This window comes from Littorina saxatilis, linkage group LG13 (assembly GCF_037325665.1).
Source record: "Littorina saxatilis isolate snail1 linkage group LG13, US_GU_Lsax_2.0, whole genome shotgun sequence".
In the NCBI taxonomy this organism is placed as follows: domain Eukaryota; kingdom Metazoa; phylum Mollusca; class Gastropoda; order Littorinimorpha; family Littorinidae; genus Littorina; species Littorina saxatilis.
This window is the reverse complement of record NC_090257.1, coordinates 30,097,823-30,115,627: the sequence shown is the minus strand read 5'-3', so window position 1 is coordinate 30,115,627 and position 17,805 is coordinate 30,097,823. Positions and strand designations below refer to the sequence as shown.

Here is a 17,805-nt window from a genome sequence, read left to right as displayed (position 1 = left end):
TCGTGGAGTAAAAATTTCGTGTTACACCGGACCAACCAGTCCTAGCACTAACCCCATAATGCCAGACTCCAGGCGGAGCAGCCACTAGATTGCCAATTTTAAAGTCTTAGGTAGGCTATGACCCGGCCGGGGTTCGAACCCACGACCTCCCGATCACGGGGCGGACGTCTTACCACTAGGCCAACCGTGCTGGTCTTGTTTGAGGGTGTGGATTTCGTTAAAAATCAACAACAATTTCAAAAACAACGACAACAACAAATGATACACAAAATCAAGTAAAGTCTCCGTGCTCATTGCCACAAAATATATTTGACAACTAGATGAATACCCGCTTCGCCGGGTAGCCGGCTTCGCCGGGAAGAAGTAGAGCCGAAAATCAACAACAATTTCAAAAACAACGACAACAACAAATGATACACAAAATCAAGTAAAGTCTCCGTGCTCATTGCCACAAAATATATTTGACAACTAGATGAATACCCGCTTCGCCGGGTAGCCGGCTTCACCGGGAAGAAGTGGAGCCGAATACCCGGCTTCGCCGGGTACGTGGCGCACCGTACGCGATTGACGCCACACGAAGGAAGGGAGATAAACGCGTAAAACACTGGAGAAGATAAGGAGCGTTGTGGACAGTGACCTTCTAAAAATAGTAACGGGAATATGGATTGAGCGTTGTGGACAGTGACCTTCTAAAAATAGTAACGGGAATATGGATTGACGCCACACGAAGGAAGGGAGATAAACGCAAAACACTGGAGAAGATAAGGAAGAGTTACTGGGAATGGATGAACAGAAAAACCAAAATTGGTTCAGTGCTGCGCGCTGAGAGCACGTGTTGAAAATTTTCATCGACCAGATTGTGTCCGGGGTGTACCTGAAAATGCCCACCAAATTTAAAGCAGATCCATCGAGAATTTTGGCCGTGCATCGCGAACACACACACACACACACACACACACACACACACACACACACACACACACACACACACACAGACACAAGTCGTATATATATAGACTAGATGATTACCCGCTTCGCCGGGTACCGGCTTCGCCGGTAAGAAGTAGAGCCGAATACCAGGCTGCGCCTGGGACCCGGCTTTGCCGGGTGTACGCCGGCTTCGCCGGCGCACGAAGGAAAGGAGATAAACGCGCAAAACACTGGAGACCTTCTAAAAATAGTAACGTGCAGTGACCTTCTAAAAATAGTAACGTAGTAACGGGAATATGGATTGACGCCACACGGAGGAAGGGACATAATCACGGCTGAAAACACTGGAGAAGATAAGGAAGAGTTACTGGTGAATCCCGACAAAAACAAAAAAAACAAAACAAAAAAGTTCAGCGCGCACAGCGCTGCGCGCTGAGAGCACGTGTTGAAATATCTCATCGATGAGGTTGTGTCCGGGGTGTAGCTGAATACGGTGTCCAAATTTGAAAAAGATCCACCGAGAACTTTGGCCGTGCATCGCGAACAGACAGACAGACAGACAGACAGACACTAGTCGTATATATATATATACTAGAGGAATACCCGGCTTCGCCGGGGTGAATCGCAAGACAGAGACAGACAGCGTAGCGGTTCATCACAATCACCTTTGCAGGCGAAGTCCTGTCAAACGGGATTGAGAATTTTAGAGCTTATTTCTTAGCCCTATATTATCTGTTGTGGCTTCTCAAATGCCAGAACATACAGACAGACAAAAGCCGCTAGACCCCATCACAAACAGAACTCTACAATACACAGGTTTTTTCCCACACACACACCCAAACACCCCCACACACAGAGAAGCCGTATATATATATGCATATCTGTATCTATAAATATATAGAGATAGGTGAGAGTGTATTTTTCGCGTGGCTATAAATTGATTCGACCTTTTCACTTTGACAGTAAGAACAACTTACGGGTGCAAGGGAAGCGTTCTGTGGACAGCGCAGTGACATTCTAAAAATAGTAACTCTCAGAAACGGGAATTTGGGGTGAACGGCGCGACAGAGACAGACAGCGTGGCGGTTCACCACAATCACCTTTGAAAGGCAAAGTCCTGTCAAACGGGATTGAGAATTTTAGAGCTTATTTCTTAGCCCTATATTATCTGCTGTGGCTTCTCACATGCCAGAACATACAGACAGACAAAAGCCGCTAGACCCCATCACAAACAGAACTCTATAATACATAGGTTTTTGCCCACACACACACACAAACACACACACACACAGAGAAGCCGTATATATATATGCATATCTGTATCTATAAATATATAGAGATAGGTGAGAGTGTATTTTTCGCGTGGCTATAAATTGATTCGACCTTTTCACTTTGACAGTAAGAACAACTTACGGGTGCAAGGGAAGCGTTGTGGACAGCGCAGTGGACAGCGCAGTGACATTCTAAAAATAAATAGTAACTTACAACTGAACGGGAAAGCCACACGAAGGAAGGGAGATAAACGCCAAACACTGGAGAAGATAAGGAAGAGTTACTTATAATGGTGAAATGAACACAAAAACGAACATGAGTTTAGCGCTGCGCGCTGAGAGCACGTGTTGAAATATCTCATCGATGATATTGTGTCCGGGGTGTAGCTGAATACGGTGTCCAAATTTGAAAAAGAACCACCGAGAACTTTGGCGTTGTGATGTGGTGTAGCGGCTATGGTGTGTCGGTATGGGGGCCCGGGTAAGCTGAGGTGGAACCAAAATAGCTGAGGTGGAACCAAAATCGGTTCCGCGCTGCGCGCTGAGAGCACGTGTTGAAATATCTCATCGACCAGGTTGTGTCCAGGGTGTACCTGAATATGATCACCAAATTTGAAACAGATCCATCGAGAACCTTGGCCGCGCATCGCGCACAGACACACAGACACACAGACATACACACAGACAGACAGACAGACAGACACACAGACACTAGTCGTATATATATATAGATAGAAGATAGTTAATACAGGTACATTTTGACCGGCAAAACCCAACACACAGCATTCCACATAAAGATGTAACATGTTTTCAAGTTAACAGAAGTAAAAAAAATCACTCGAGTATCAAATACTGAAACAGCAGCATGATGAATAGGAATAGAAACGAAACAACGTTTGTTTCTTGTACAAACAAAACTGAAGCACACAACCCGTTTCGATGAAAATCGCAAAACGAAAGTAGGATCATGTACTGGCGAACTGGAAAATTGCTTTCTAAAATTGATGTGTGATGGATGATGCAAGAGCGGAGCAGCCTAGCTGGAAGCTGGCAAATAACAGTAAGCTAACCAAGTTTCTCTTCTCTGTGTGAGTGTAGAACCAGGACGTGTTTTAACGTTAGACTACACATGCATATCACTCCGACAACTGATGTCTTAAGTTATTAACAGTTGAGTGTTAGAGGAGTGTGCATAGTATCCGCTTGCAGCTGTGCACGTTCGTATCAAGAAATAATTAACGCGTCTCGGGTTCAGTTAAATAAAAAGGTGAGTATGCTACATTTCATTTGCATTACATAACAACATTGTTCTGTTACTTGTCACTATATATGTCTTCTTCATTGCTTTCTTCGGTGTTCAGTTAACCACTGAAGAACATTTCTGAATCGTATAACTTGTAGGCCTATCTTGTGTTTCTTCTCTTTCATACTTAAGGGCACAATATACTTCCCGCATAGCCTTACACATAACGAAAATCAATATCATGAATGCTTCCTGTGCAGCGTGAGTATATGTTGATGAATATAATGTCTCTTGAGAAAATCAGTTCATCAGAAATCTCCCACTCTGTACAAGACTCAGGCTGTTAATTTGTGATATGTCTCCAAGTAGTGATATGGTCTAATCCCACGTTAAAAACTTGGCCAGATTTAAGTAGGTGAGTTGAATCGTTTACATGGGAAGAACGACACCTCAGTTTTTTTAGTGTATTCACCGACGAAGACACAGCTGAATCGTATTTATTCCTTCAATCTTTCGATACCGATCTGCTTTGGCAGGATTGTTCATCTTCAATGTCAATACAGACTCGTATCTGGTTTCATCGTCTTAAGTTTGGGTAACAACCGGGAGCATGCCCCTGCTAGTTTGGTTTTACCGTCGAGGTTGTAAAACAGCATACATCACTATTTCGTATATATGCACGTATCAAAGATAGTTGGTTGTGAACGGGCAGCAGTTTTCCGCTAGTCAGTGAGCACTGTTGTAGAGTGAGCACTGTTGTAGAGTGAGCACTCTGTTGTAGAGTGATGTAGAGTGAGCAATGTTGTAGAGTGATGTAGAGTTAGCACTGTTGTAGAGTGAGCACTGTTGTAGAGTGAGCACTGTTGTAGAGTGAGCACTGTTGTAGAGTGAGCACTCTGTTGTAGAGTGAGCACTGTTGTAGAGTGAGCACTGTTGTAGAGAGAGCAATGTTGTAGAGTGAGCACTGTTATAGAGTGAGCACTGTTGTAGAGTGAGCACTGTTGTAGAGTGAGCACTGTTGTAGAATGAGCACTGTTGAAGAGTGAGCACTGTTGTAGAGTGAGCACTGTTGTAGAGTGAGCAGAGTGAGCACTGTAGTAGAGTGAGCACTGTTGTAGAGTGAGCACTGTTGTAGAGTAAGCACTGTTGTAGAGTGAGCACTGTTGTAGAGAGAGCACTGTTGTAGGGTGAGCACTGTTGTAGAGTGAGCACTGTAGTAGAGTGAGCACTGTTGTAGAGAGAGCACTGTTGTAGAGTGAGCACTGTTGTAGAATGAGCACTGTTGTAGAGTGAGCAGAGTGAGCACTGTTGTAGAGTGAGCACTGTTGTAAAGTGAGAAGAGTGAGCACTGTTGTAGAGAGAGCACTGTTGTAGAGTGAGCACTGTTGTGGAGTGAGCACTGTTGTAGAGAGAGCACTGTTGTAGAATGAGCACTGTTGTAGAGTGAGCACTGTTGTAGAGAGAGCACTGTTGTAGAATGAGCACTGTTGTAGAGAGAGCACTGTTTTAGAGAGAGCACTGTTGTAGAGTGAGCACTGTTGTAGAGTTAGCACTGTTGTAGAGAGAGTACTGTTGTAGAGTGAGCACTGTTGTAGAGAGAGCACTGTTGTAGACTGAGCACTGTTGTAGAGAGAGCACTGTTGTAGAATGAGCTCTGTTGTAGAGTGAGCACAGTGAGCACTGTTGTAGAGTGAGCACTGTTGTAGAGAGAGCACTGTTGTAGAGTGAGCACTGTTGTAGAGTGAGCACTGTTGTAGAATGAGCACTGTTGTACTTGTAGAGAGCACTGTTGTAGAGAGAGCACTGTTGTAGAGTGAGCACTGTTGTAGAGAGAGTACTGTTGTAGAGTGAGCACTGTTGTAGAGTGATCACTGCTGTGGAGTGAGCACTGTTGTGGAGCGAGCACGGTTGTAGAGTTAGCACTGTTGCAGAGTGAGCACTGTTGTGGAGTGAGCACTGTTGTAGAGTGAGCACTGTTGTAGAGAGAGCACTGTTGTGGAGTGAGCACTGTTGTAGAGAGAGTACTGTTGTAGAATGAGCACTGTTGTAGAGTGAGCACTGTGGCAAACGTACGTGTGATGTGTGAATGGAGGACGGGGGTGGTGGGGGTTCGGGTGGTTGCCGGTGGGTGGGTGTAGGAGGGGATAGGTGAATAAGGGGCTCAGACGACACCAGCTGGGGCGGGATCAGTGTCATATCATTCGGTGCATTTAGGCCTGGATTGATTAACAACGTTCAACATTCTGTAACCTTACGTTTATGTGCGCGAGACATCTATTTGCCTAAGTTTGTACAAAACCTTTCGTTTTGCGTTCAGTTTTGCGGAGGCATGCATCCAATGCATTATTTTATTCTTCGAGATGTTCAAATATGTTTGAGAAGAAAGTAAGCACATGGAAGCAAAGGTCATGTGTCTAGATATATGTAGGCTATTTTCGCATACATACGTGAATACGCAAACATTTGTGAAATAATAAGGTATAAATAGATAAACAGATCAATATGGATAAGTAAATAAATCCATGGTGAAAGCGAATTTCTCTCAGACAAAAATGTAGCAAGTGCATTGAGCACAGGTCATATTTTCAGAAAAGCATTCGTTGTGTCTAAAAATAAAGCTAATTCAAAGCTCAGGCCGTATTGTGCATCAGCACCTCAGGCACATGCAATCGTTTGTAACTTGCCAACACATTATTGACATCCTCGCTATTAATAGCGCACACACAGCGCATCGTCTGGGGCATTCTGGATTGTTTCTGGTTACAGTTTCGCATAATGGTGTTCATCTGATTTCATTTTCTCTTTCGCTTCTCTTTGGGTAGCAATTAAGCTTATCCATCAGGAATACACTTCGTGGAAATTAGTAACGATACTAAGTATGAGAGAGAGTGGAAGAGAGAGAGAGAGTGACTGAGAGAGAGAGAGAGAGAGAGACTGAGAGAGAGAGAGGGAGAGAGAGAGAGAGAGAGAGAGAGAGAGAGAGAGAAAGAGAGCGACAGCCAGATGTATACAGAGAGAGAGAGAAACACACACACACACACACACACACACACACACACACACACACACACACACAAACACACACACACACACACACACACACACACACACACACAGACAGTCATTCTTTGGAGTATAGTAATGTTTAATAAGAGAGATACAGAGAGAGAGAGAGAGAGAGAGAGAGAGAGAGAGGGGGGGGGGGGAGAGATAGAGGGGAAGAGAGAGAGATATATATAGTAGAGAGAGAGATACAGAGAGAGAGATAGAGAGAGAGAGGGGGGGGGAGAGAGAGATAGAGGGGGAGAGAGAGAGAGAGAGAGGGGAGAGAGAGATAGAGGGGGAGAGAGACAGACAGACAGACAGACAGACAAACAGACAGACATATAGCCAGACAGACAAACAGGCAGACAGATGGTCATTCTTTGGAGCAGAACCTATTTATAAGGGGTATTGTAGAAAACATATAACAAGGAACACACTTTTATGTATAACCAAAATGGCTTGGCCGAGAAGGAACAAAACAGAACGTGCGTATACTGTCACAGTGGTGTGAGGAAGCAACAACACCTGGTAGTTTGTACTTGAAGAGACTACAATAGATGAAATCTGTTGATACCCATTCCAACTCCCCCCCCCCCCCCCCAACAACAAAAAAAGGAAATATTAAACGAAAGAACGCCTTCAACTTCAAAAGCCTTCTAATTTCAAAACACTAAACAAAAAGTTCTTCCGTAACAGACCCACAACAATGAAAAGAATGCCACATGAACAGGAACACCAGCATGAGAACGACCCTCATCGCACAGATCACAGGCCCCCAGAGGTTACTTTCGACACGCTGTTGCCGGAATCAGAAGGTCCTCCCAGAACAGTAGAAGTGATACCGACTACTCAGCTCCTTGATGAACTCGTCTACAAGCTCTACTTTGAAAAACCTGACGTCGGGGGACCGGTGGAGACGGTGGTCGTGGACAAGGAGAATGAAACTGTCTGGGTCACTTTTGTCAGCGCGGAAGGTAAGCTGTTTTTTCTCGCCAGATTTCCTCCTCTTCCTTCTACTTTTGTCTCCATCTCCCTAAAATTGTAAGAACTGTGCTCATTCCACAAAATAAGTTTAAATTGATGGCATTGTCAGCGTCTGTTGGCATGAAAGAAAACTTTGAAATGGTAAATATGTAATTGCCATGTAACGCGGCATCTGCATTCCAGCAAATATTCATTGATTATATCTCATTAACTCACATTTAACTACTGCTTTGATATCCACATTTTTGCATCTTAAAGAGGACTACTTTTCCAAGCTGTGGTTTGTCTGTGTGTTGTGCAGACGCTGAAGCAGTGTGCTGTCGGCAACACAAGATCGAAGACAACGGCATGACCGTCAAGCTGCTCCTTCCACCCAAACCCACACCCGACTACCCGAACAAGTTGCTGTTCCGGAACGTTCCTAACGACGTCTCAAAAGACCACCTCACTACGTTTCTTGAGAACATCACCGGATGTGAGCCTGAGGATATCCTCTACGGGGATGATGAGGGTGTCGTCCTGGCAACGTTCGACTCGGAACCAGGTCTGATACTTAATTAAAAACATGTTATAAATAAAAACGCTAAGTCCAAAGCACTTAGCGTTAAAATACAATCACAGTTGACTAACAAAATTGGCAACGCCCCCCCCCCCCCCCCCCCCACGCCTTTTTATCCTCTCTCTCTCTCTCTCTCTCTCTCTCTCTCTCTCTCTCTCTCTCTCTCTCTCTCTCTCTCTCTCTCTCTCTCTCTCTCTCTCTCTCTCTTCAGGGCGATCGATGGAGGATGAATTGTTGATGTCTGGGAATAAATGGAGTGACGTAATAGAAAAAATATACCTATTTTCCCCAACCTCTTTCAGATTTTGACAAGGTGCAGGACAAATGCAACAAGAAGAAGCTGAAAGGAAAGCAGCTGTCAGCGGAAAAGGTCCCCGTGTCTAACTGTGTCTTGGTGGAGAACGTGGCGAGGGGGACCAAGGACGAGACCATCCAATGGTTCTTCGAGAACACTAAGCGGAGCGGCGGGGCGCCCGTGCACACAGTGCAGAGGATACCACCGGGCGACAGATGCCTCGTCTACTTTCACGACTATCAAGGTTGGTGTCAAACCTGATATTATTTGGGTGACGTCGACTTCGTGATCATCATCCCCGTAGAACTGGAAGTCTACTTCACGAAGCTCGCTGCACGAAGTTTTGGTTGTGAATTATCGGTAAAAAAGACTTTGAAAAGTCTGCGCGATGTCAACTTTGGGCTCAATTAAGGTAGGCCCTATAAGGACCAAGGGCAAGGTCGCTCGGTTCCTTTGTGATTCTTTGTGAAGCCAAGGGAACTGCTTTTAAAGTACTTAGCATCGTTTATAAGATCTGCATAGGCGTACCACTTTGGACTAATTTTGTTGGCCATTTGACAAATAATAGCACTATTCGTTGCTCCATTTCTGTGACATGTACAATAGGTTGAGTGTATGAGCTTTGCTCTTGCTCCTGAAAAGTTCACGCGCACATTGCCTGTTTCTAAAAAATGCACAGCCATCGAAGTCTTGGGCATAAGCAAAACAAGGCGTCAAGAAGCCACAAGAAGCGGTATGACAGATTGCGATGTAGCTCCTCTCTCCTGTCGCCAAAACATTGTGCTGGTGGGCAAAAAGATGGGACCAAAAAGAGGTCGGGTGGGGGTTGGGTTGGAGGACAATGACAGAAGCAGGTAACCAAAGCGGGCGTACTATTTCTGTTTCAGCGCTGGACTCCATACTGACAAGGAAGCTCGTGCTGGATGACCAGGAGCTGGAGACAAGAACGTTTCTGGATTGCCTCGGTCCGTCAGGTGGGACTGATGACCCCGCCTCTTTCAGGATGCCTGACGATGTTGTTGTGGAGGATGAAGCCAAAAGCATATTTCTGACCGAAAAGTCAGCATACTTTCAGCAGCTTATCCAACACCTTCTTCAGGCTCATGCGTCAGTCAGCATCGTCTCTAAGAACATTGTCATCGAGTGTAAGTTGACTCCGTCTGTTCGGAATGCTCGCTTGCTGGCTAGAACGTGGACCGACAACGTCAGAAGAGCAGTCAGTGACTTTCTCAGCCGCCTTCACGTGGAAATAATTCAAGTCGCTGCACAGCTGACTTGGCCTCTGCTTGAGAAAACGATAGGGGGCCGACTAAATGAACTGGAATGTCCAGATATTTTAGTTCTGATGGAAGCATCAACACAAAGTGTCACAGTTGTGGGATCTCAGAACAAAGTGCATACGGTTGCAGAAAAGCTTCGAGACATTGTGAGGGATGTCGACGCGCACACGCAACGGCAGAAAGACGAGGTTGAAGAAGCTGTCTCTCTGAAAGCGTACAGGGCAGAACTGCTGCAGGCTGCCTCCTTTAGCGATGAGATGGCTACAGAGTATCCAAATCTCAAAGTCACCATTAGCGATGGCAAGGCGATCTTTCGCGGCGTATCTCACGAAGTGAAAAACGCCCAGGTTAAGATGTATGCCTACCTCCAGAATGAAGAAAGTGTACGCTGTCCAGAACTATCAACAGGCACCATAAAGGTCTTGAAGCGGAACCAACACACACAGGACTACATCCTCGGACAATTTAAAGCGAAGGGCGTGACAGCGGTCATGGAGGTTGAAGAGAACGAAGTCGTCGTTTTTGCCCTGACCAAAGCTGATGCGGACAGGGCGGCAAGGATTGTCAAGGACTCAGTGGTCACGAGAGTTGTTCAGCTGTCCCCGGAGTCAACTACACTCCTACAAACTCGGGACTTTGGTCAGATTTTGGCGGGGCTGAGAGAAAGCCACCCCGGGCTTGACGTCACTCCTGCCGACGACAGGACCCAGATCGTCATCACTACCACTGATGACGTCATTGATGACGTCACATTGCAGGTGGAAGGTTTCATCAGCAAGAATACCATTTACGAAATAGAGCTTCGTCTCTCGCCCACTCGCCACAAGTTCGTGTCGTCTGCATGGAAACAGAAACTGGATTTGATCTTTACCAGCCTGAGAGACGAAAAGGTTGAAGTGACGGCTGATGAAGATGATCCCAAATTTATAGCCAGCGGAACACAACCTGGATTGACGCTTTTAACAGAGAGGTTTAAGGAACTGGAAGAAAAGATCATGGTTCAAGAGGAAACTATAGAGAGCGAAGAGAGGTTGAAGTTCCTGAATTCTGACAAACGGGACAAAGACTTGAGGAAGCTGGAATTGGTTCACCGATGTGCTGTTGGCTTTGAGTGGGAGACGACTGGAGTACGGGTAAGTTTGTTGTGTGTGGTTTTAAGCTAAAATGTGTATTGTATTGTACTACTTTAATTATGGCCAGGTCATCTGAACAGTTCAAGTTAATTTAAACTCTTGCTCTTCTGTTTGAAATTGTTAACGTACCACAATTACCTGCAGACTAGTTTTGAACGGAAAGAGGTTACTTCGATCAAATCTGATGTAAGGGAATACTTGGCTTTTTATGGCCTTTGAATGGAGAGCAAAAGAGAGAGAGAGAGAGAGAGAGAGAGAGAGAGAGAGAGAGAGAGAGAGAGAGAGAGAGAGAGGGAGAGAGAGCAAAAGAGAGAGAGAGAAAGGTAGAGAGAGAGAGAGAGAGACTGAGAGAGAGAGAGAGAGAGAGAGAGAGAGAGAGAGAGAGAGAGAGAGAGAGAGAGAGAGAGAGATTGTTTCAAGAATGGGCAGACTCTGCATGTATGTCACATGATGCGAAAGTACTTTTTGTGGCAAAAGAGACAAAAACAACTTTTCTATGACAGCAATCTTACATTTTAAACGCATATTACTTTAATGGCTTGTCACAATGGGGTTTTGGCTCCTTATGACAACAATACCAAATTAAAACAACCACAAAACTGTGTTTTGCAGGTGTTCCAAAATGCAAGGTCAACTCTGACATTGTCATCAGGTGCGTATGCTCACTTTGTGTTTTATTTCATGTATCTTAGAATTGACCATTTTGTTTTTCTAAGCTATAACGGCTTCTCGTCGGCGAATCTTGTGCGTTTCTTTCCTGTATTTGTATGACCGTGAATGAAATACGTAAAAAAAAAGACAGGTATATAGTGTCTTCAGTTGTAACGGAATTGTGTGTGTGTTTAAGAAAAAGGAGATGCATCCGTGGCACAAGAAACCGAAGATTCAGACACCATGGAAGCAAATTCCGCACCATTGCAAGAATCAGCAACAATGGAGACGGCCAAACCAGAACTTGCACAGTCAGCCAAACCAGAATCGGTACATTCAATTCAGCCAAAAAGAGCACAGACAGCCGAACCAGCATTGGCACAGCCATCCAAACCAGGTCAACCGTCGCGAACGCCACCACCCCGACCACCAGCGCCCGCACCACGCAGGTCAGCATCCATGTCCAGCACGAGAGGAACCAACCGTCCAGTGCAACTGGCTGTCAGTGTCGTCCCAGGGGAGATTGCCAAGCAGAAAGTAGGTAGCAGACAGGCGCGACGTAGAATCGGAAAGCCTTTGCCCATCAAAACTCTCACACGTTTGTTTCGATAAAACAACACTGGCGATGCAGTTAAGCGCCAGTGAACTTTATTTACTTTTGAAATTTGCCCTAACATGGTAGTTAGTCTGAAAATGGACGTACACTTTGAGAACTATACAAGTTTAGAATTTACTGAACTGTTTTAGAAGAGGAATTTGCAAGCCGTCCTCCCTTTTTTAAGCTGGTATAATTGCTGGTTATATTTCTCACAGTATAGTCAGGACTCTCCGGTAGTGATTGAACAAGTTTGTTTTAAACCATTCAAAAGGTTAAATGATCGGTGAGCATACTGAATGAGTAAAAGATTTCAACACAAATGTTGTTTTAGTTTTAAATCATACTTACACAAAACAGATACGAATGAAGACCACGCCCAGAAAATCCCCTAACCAGGCGATTTTTAAAAATTACGAGGAGTATAGTAGTGAGTAGGAAGGAGGGTGAGTACAGTCTTTCTCTCTGCATAACGGTCAATCTGTACAGGTCTTCTCTCTACATAACAGTCAGTGCGCACTTTTCTTCCCTCTCCATAACAGTCAGTGAGTACAGTCCTTCCCTCTACATAACAGTCAGTACAGCCATTCCTTCTGCATAACGGTCAATCGGTACAACCGACCCCTGAGCACATCCCTTCCTTCCGCATAACAGTCAGTCAGTAAAGTCTTCTCTATGCATTAAAGTCAGTCAGTACTGTCCTTCCCTCTACAGAACAGTCAGTAAATAGAGTCCTCCCTATGCAGCATACCTCCCCTCTGCCTATCATTCAGGGAGTAAAGTCCTTCCCTCTGTATAAAGGTCAGTGACTACTGTCCTTCCCTCTGTATAACAGGTGGACGTAATCGTCAACTCTACCAGCAAAGACCTCGATCTGAAGAGCGGCGCGGTCTCGTCGTCCATTCTACAGGCAGCAGGCTCGGGTCTGCAGGACGATTGCAGGACACAGCATCCACAGGGCGTCAGGCCTGGACACATCGCTGCCACTGGAGGTTACAGACTGTCGTGTCAGCAGCTGTACCATGTCACCTTACCGAAGTGGTCTGGGCAGCAAAGCAAGCAGGTTGGGCCTTTGATGGCAGGGGCAGGGGGGCGGGGGGTACGGGGGAGAGAGAGAGAGACCCAGAGATAGAGAGAGAGAATATTCTGCTGTGGCTGTACGTGTGCGTGCAGGAAGGAGTGTGTACGTGTGTGTGTGTATGTGTGTGTGTGTGTGTGTGTGTGTGTGTGTGTGTGTGTGTGTGTGTGTGTGTGTGTGTGTGTGTGTGTGTGTGTGTTCGGGATAGGTATTTGTGAGCGTGCGTGTATGTATATATGGATGTATGGGCTAGTCTTTTTATCTACCTGTCTTTCAGTTTTTAAAGAGCAGTGGTAATGACTGTCCTGAGAGACTCATGCACGACAATTATAACCAATGATTTCAGATACTGCACCAAACTGTTATTAACTGCCTAACCAAGTGCAACCAGAGTGGCTTCAAGTCCATAGCAATACCGGCACTTGGTACTGGTAACCTGTCCTACCCCCGGAATGAAGTGGCACAGACCATGATAGAAGCGGTCATGCAGTTTCAGCAGATCAGTCCATTCAGTGGTTTGAGGGATGTCAGGCTCATTGTCTATCACAAGGACGTTCAGAGTCTGCAAGTATGTTGTGTGAAACGTGATGAGATGTTCGCCTTTTACCAAAATGTTAAGGGAGGGGGCCCTCTTCGTTGGGTGCTCTAACGTTGAACGTTTCTGGTTCCGCACCGTTCTTCCATATTTTAGTGCAAAAGTAACAGGACGATGCAGAAGTATCACGAGAACGACTCGGTACTATTTTTTTTAAACATAAATCAGGGAAAGTCAACTTTTTGTTGAATAAAATCAAACTTTCAAATCTTGGCCCCGTAATGGCAGGGTTTTCCAATGTTGAGACACCCTTCCTTCGACGTTCCAACAACAGGGCAAACCTTTACTGAAATCTTATGGTAAAATCATAACCAAAGCTAATATAAGAGTAAGCTCAAATAGTAACACAGGGGCCTTTATTAATCATCAGTACATGTATAATTATTCACTTTGACCTAAATTGATTTTTGTTATTTGGCAATCGGTCAAATTATCAATTTTGTATTGACTTAAGTCTAATTTTTGGATAGTTTATATTTTTAACCGTTTGTTATTTGAATGATCTGTAATGAATGTGTGTGCAGGCTTTCCAACAAGCTCACCGGCAACAGCTTACAGGAGGTACATTTTGAATTCCATGGATAAAGTGCAGATAATAGTTCATATACTATTGCTGTTTGTGTTCTTGCTCGCTGTAGGTTATTAATTAGTTATCTATATCATGTCATCGTTATTCCAAAGTTTGTTTAAAAGGTCAAAGGAGCACTCATAAAGACTAACACTATTGAACTTGACTTCTCTTTGTGTTTTCCGCGAGTGGAAATGAAATCTGAAGTATTCATGTTCAAATATGGTAAATGAACTCAAAAGATGACCTGACTTAAACGGTTAAGTGGCATTAAACAAACACTACATGGCAACAGTCATACAGCCCAAATGTTTACTTGGTGCCACGGAATTAGTGTTCGCGATAGGTGTTCGTTTCTACTGCATACGAGCGCGCTGACTGCGTACACCTAGCTACCACGTTGTCAATGCACTTATCATTCAAACAAAACCACGCCTTGCGCATATCTGTGTGCTGTTCACTTATGCACTTTGTGCTTCACAGTGACGCAAACTTCCAGTCCTGGGCCATCCCGACAAATGACAATGAACGTTGTTTCAGGAGAAATTTCAAGACAACAGGTAAGCTTACATTGACCTGTAAGTTATTTATTGGTATTTATTTGTTTTTCCTGGAAGAAATATAGGTTACACACCCCCGAGTCCTGGATAGCTGGCATATTATCCCGAGGGTCAATTTTCATGTATTCCCAAGACTCTGGCGAAATAATACCTGAAAAGGAATCTACCTGAGGGAAATATTCCAGCTATTCAGAAAACAATGCGTCTTACACGCACGGAAATGTGGAGGTTTGTTTGAGTAGGTATCTTACCTCAAGTGAATTGTTAACATTATAAATTATGAAAAAAGCCAAACGGTGTCATGTGATTAAACCATAATTATGCTAATCACAAAGTAACTCATATGTCCCGTGCCATGTCGATTTATGAAAAAAGACAAACCGAAGTCATGTGATAAACCATAATTATGCTAATCACAAAGTAACTCATATGTCCCGTGCCATGTCGATTTCTGACGTCACGTGCTCTGTCAACAGCTGGACGTCACGTACTCTAGCAGTAGGTTGACGTCACGTGATCATTAATGTGTCACTGGAATGACGTCAGGTGCTTTCAGTAGGTTGACGTCACGTACTTTGTGCATAGGTAGAAGACACATGCTATATAATTATGTATGTTGACGTCACGTTTTGTGACAGTATTCTGACGTCATGAGCTATATGTAAATTCGTTGTAGCGCACGTCTTATGTAAACGGGATGACTTCACGCACTGTGTCGACAGGTTGACGTCATCGTGAACTCAACCAGCACCGACCTTGATCTCAGCAACGGCGCTGTGTCGTCGTCCATTCTACAGGCAGCAGGCTCGGGTCTGCAGGACGAGTGCAGGACACAGCATCCACAGGGCGTCAGGCCTGGACACATCGCTGTCACAGGAGGTCACGCTCTACCATGTCGAAAGTTGTATCACATCAGCTTGCCCCACTGGGCTGGGCAGCAATCGAAACAGGTACTTCACTAGTTTTAGGTTGGTTGTGTTTATTTGCTTTTGGAAAGAGGGTCGGTTTGTAAATGGCTGTGAAAGAAACCAAACCTCACGACGATGCCTCTGTGATCGTCGTTTCAGCCGTTTTCGGCACATGGCAGTCTTTAAAAATGTGTGCCTGTGGATTCCTTTGTAGAAAGCAATAATATAAAGTTTTGTATGCTTTATCTCCTTGAATAGATTTTTTTTAAATGTCTCTTTCATTTTCATTTTTAAAGCGTCACAATGTTGTCTCGTTTTTCACAGACGTTACATGTTGCATTTGTACCACAGGCGTTACACGCAACAATTGTGGAATGTCTGACCAAGTGCAACCAGAGTGGATTCACGTCTATTGCCATACCCGCTCTTGGGACTGGCAACCTATCATACCCGAGGAATGAAGTGGCACAGACCATGATGGAAGCAATTCGCCAGTTCCAGCAGACGAATCCGTTCAGCGTTTTGAGGGAGGTCAAAATCGTTGTCTACCACAAAGACGCTCAGACGATGACGGTAACATGTCTTAGTACATCCGGGTCTCTGTGAGATGTGTTTGTGTCAACAGATCTGTACGTGAGCAATATTTCGAACAAGATCGCACCTGCGGTGTGCTTGTTTCCACTTGTACCAGTGTGCACATATGGCGTGTGTGTGTCTGTGCGCGAGTGCGTCCATTCGTGCGTCTGTGTGTGTCTGCGTGTACCTGCGCGTGTGTCAGTTTTTGTGTGTCTGTCTCTTTACGTCTGTGTCTGGGTCTGTGTCGAACTTTATTTCGTAACTGTTAAAATCGAACGCAGTTGGTTCTTTAAAGACTTTTCAAGTACTGTTGCTCGTGTGCGTGACAGGTGCGATTCAAGCGTACGAGACGGGAGTGGGGTTTGGTTTAGCCAAACAAAATGTGACTACATTGCATATACTCGAGAATAGTTAATGCTTGTTTTTGAAGGAAATGCGGTGTCTGTGACAGGAGTTCCAAAAGGTTCAATGGTTCATCCCACGGCGACCGTCTCTTTCCCCATCAGCGAAGCAGATGAAAGGAAAACGACACAGACGGACATTTTCTGAACCGGGACATTCCAAGAAAGGTAAAAACAAATCAGTTGTGACTGCATGAGCCTTTTATAAGTATTTGCTTTTAACGTAAAGTACACGTATGTTACAGTATTACCTGGCAAACCAGTACTATCTGGATAGCAGTGAACAAGTAAGGACTTCTCCCTGAACGAAACTTCTTTTGCCTTTGCGAGCAGTTTTAAAGCGTCCCGTACACAGGTCTAACATTGTAGCCGTCGCGAGATGCTCAAGCAATGATGCTATACAAAATTAAATCTAAAAAAAAAAGTTTTGAGCGAAGCTCTCACGGCGAAAACACACACACGCACCGCCCCTGTACTGGCTGGTAGCGTGTAGTCTTTCACCCACACTGACACAGTTGTTAAGTTCAATATCGCTATCCGGCTTTTCTTTTCGGGTTGACTCACTCTCTCTCCACCCCCTCCATCTCTCTCTTTCTCTCTCTCTCTCTCTTTCTCTCTTTATCTCTCTCTCTCTCTCTTTATCTCTCTCTCTCTCTCTCTTCCTCCCTCTTTCTCTCTCTCTGTCTCTCGCTCGCTCTGTCTCTCGCTCGCTCTCTCTTTCTCTCTCTCTCTCTCTTTCTCTTTATATATATATATATATCTCTCTCTTTCTTTCTCTTTATATATCTCTCTCTCTCGCTCCCTCTCTCTATCTCTCTCTATCTCGCTCGTTCTGTCTAGTCTCTCGCTCGCTCTCTCTCTCTCTCTCTCTCCGTCTCTCTCTCTCTCTCTCTCTCTCTCTCTCTCTCTCTCTCTCTCTCTCTCTCTCAGTCTCTCATGTGAGCGCGCGTGTCAACTGCAGACATGTTTATTTGAAGAAAATGCCGCAATTTCCTGCTGCTTCAAAGCTCAGACACTCATGACAAAAGCACTATAAGTCTCTCACTTTTAAACTGTCTGTTTAAAATAAGTTTTTTAACAGAAACAAAAAATCCACATTGATACAAGACTGATGGAAAATGGTGACAATTCTA

The 17,805-nt window shown here is 44.7% G+C and overlaps 1 protein-coding gene across 1 annotated transcript in view; it reads left to right on the top strand.

Annotated features, from left to right (window-relative positions):
• The first annotated feature begins 3,125 nt into the window (after nucleotides 1–3,125).
• Nucleotides 3,126–17,805, top strand: part of LOC138945971 (protein mono-ADP-ribosyltransferase PARP14-like) — a 28,375-nt gene continuing 13,695 nt past the window's right edge. Inside the window, exons 1-14 of the mRNA XM_070317502.1 lie at nucleotides 3,126–3,468; nucleotides 7,186–7,463; nucleotides 7,775–8,017; nucleotides 8,335–8,571; nucleotides 9,215–10,740; nucleotides 11,353–11,392; nucleotides 11,588–11,928; nucleotides 12,822–13,049; nucleotides 13,411–13,632; nucleotides 14,184–14,220; nucleotides 14,711–14,787; nucleotides 15,510–15,737; nucleotides 16,047–16,268; nucleotides 16,723–16,840. Coding sequence (XP_070173603.1) covers nucleotides 7,196–7,463; nucleotides 7,775–8,017; nucleotides 8,335–8,571; nucleotides 9,215–10,740; nucleotides 11,353–11,392; nucleotides 11,588–11,928; nucleotides 12,822–13,049; nucleotides 13,411–13,632; nucleotides 14,184–14,220; nucleotides 14,711–14,787; nucleotides 15,510–15,737; nucleotides 16,047–16,268; nucleotides 16,723–16,840 — 3,787 coding nt within the window. The 5' untranslated portion in view covers nucleotides 3,126–3,468; nucleotides 7,186–7,195. The remainder of the gene's footprint in view (nucleotides 3,469–7,185; nucleotides 7,464–7,774; nucleotides 8,018–8,334; nucleotides 8,572–9,214; nucleotides 10,741–11,352; nucleotides 11,393–11,587; nucleotides 11,929–12,821; nucleotides 13,050–13,410; nucleotides 13,633–14,183; nucleotides 14,221–14,710; nucleotides 14,788–15,509; nucleotides 15,738–16,046; nucleotides 16,269–16,722; nucleotides 16,841–17,805) is intronic.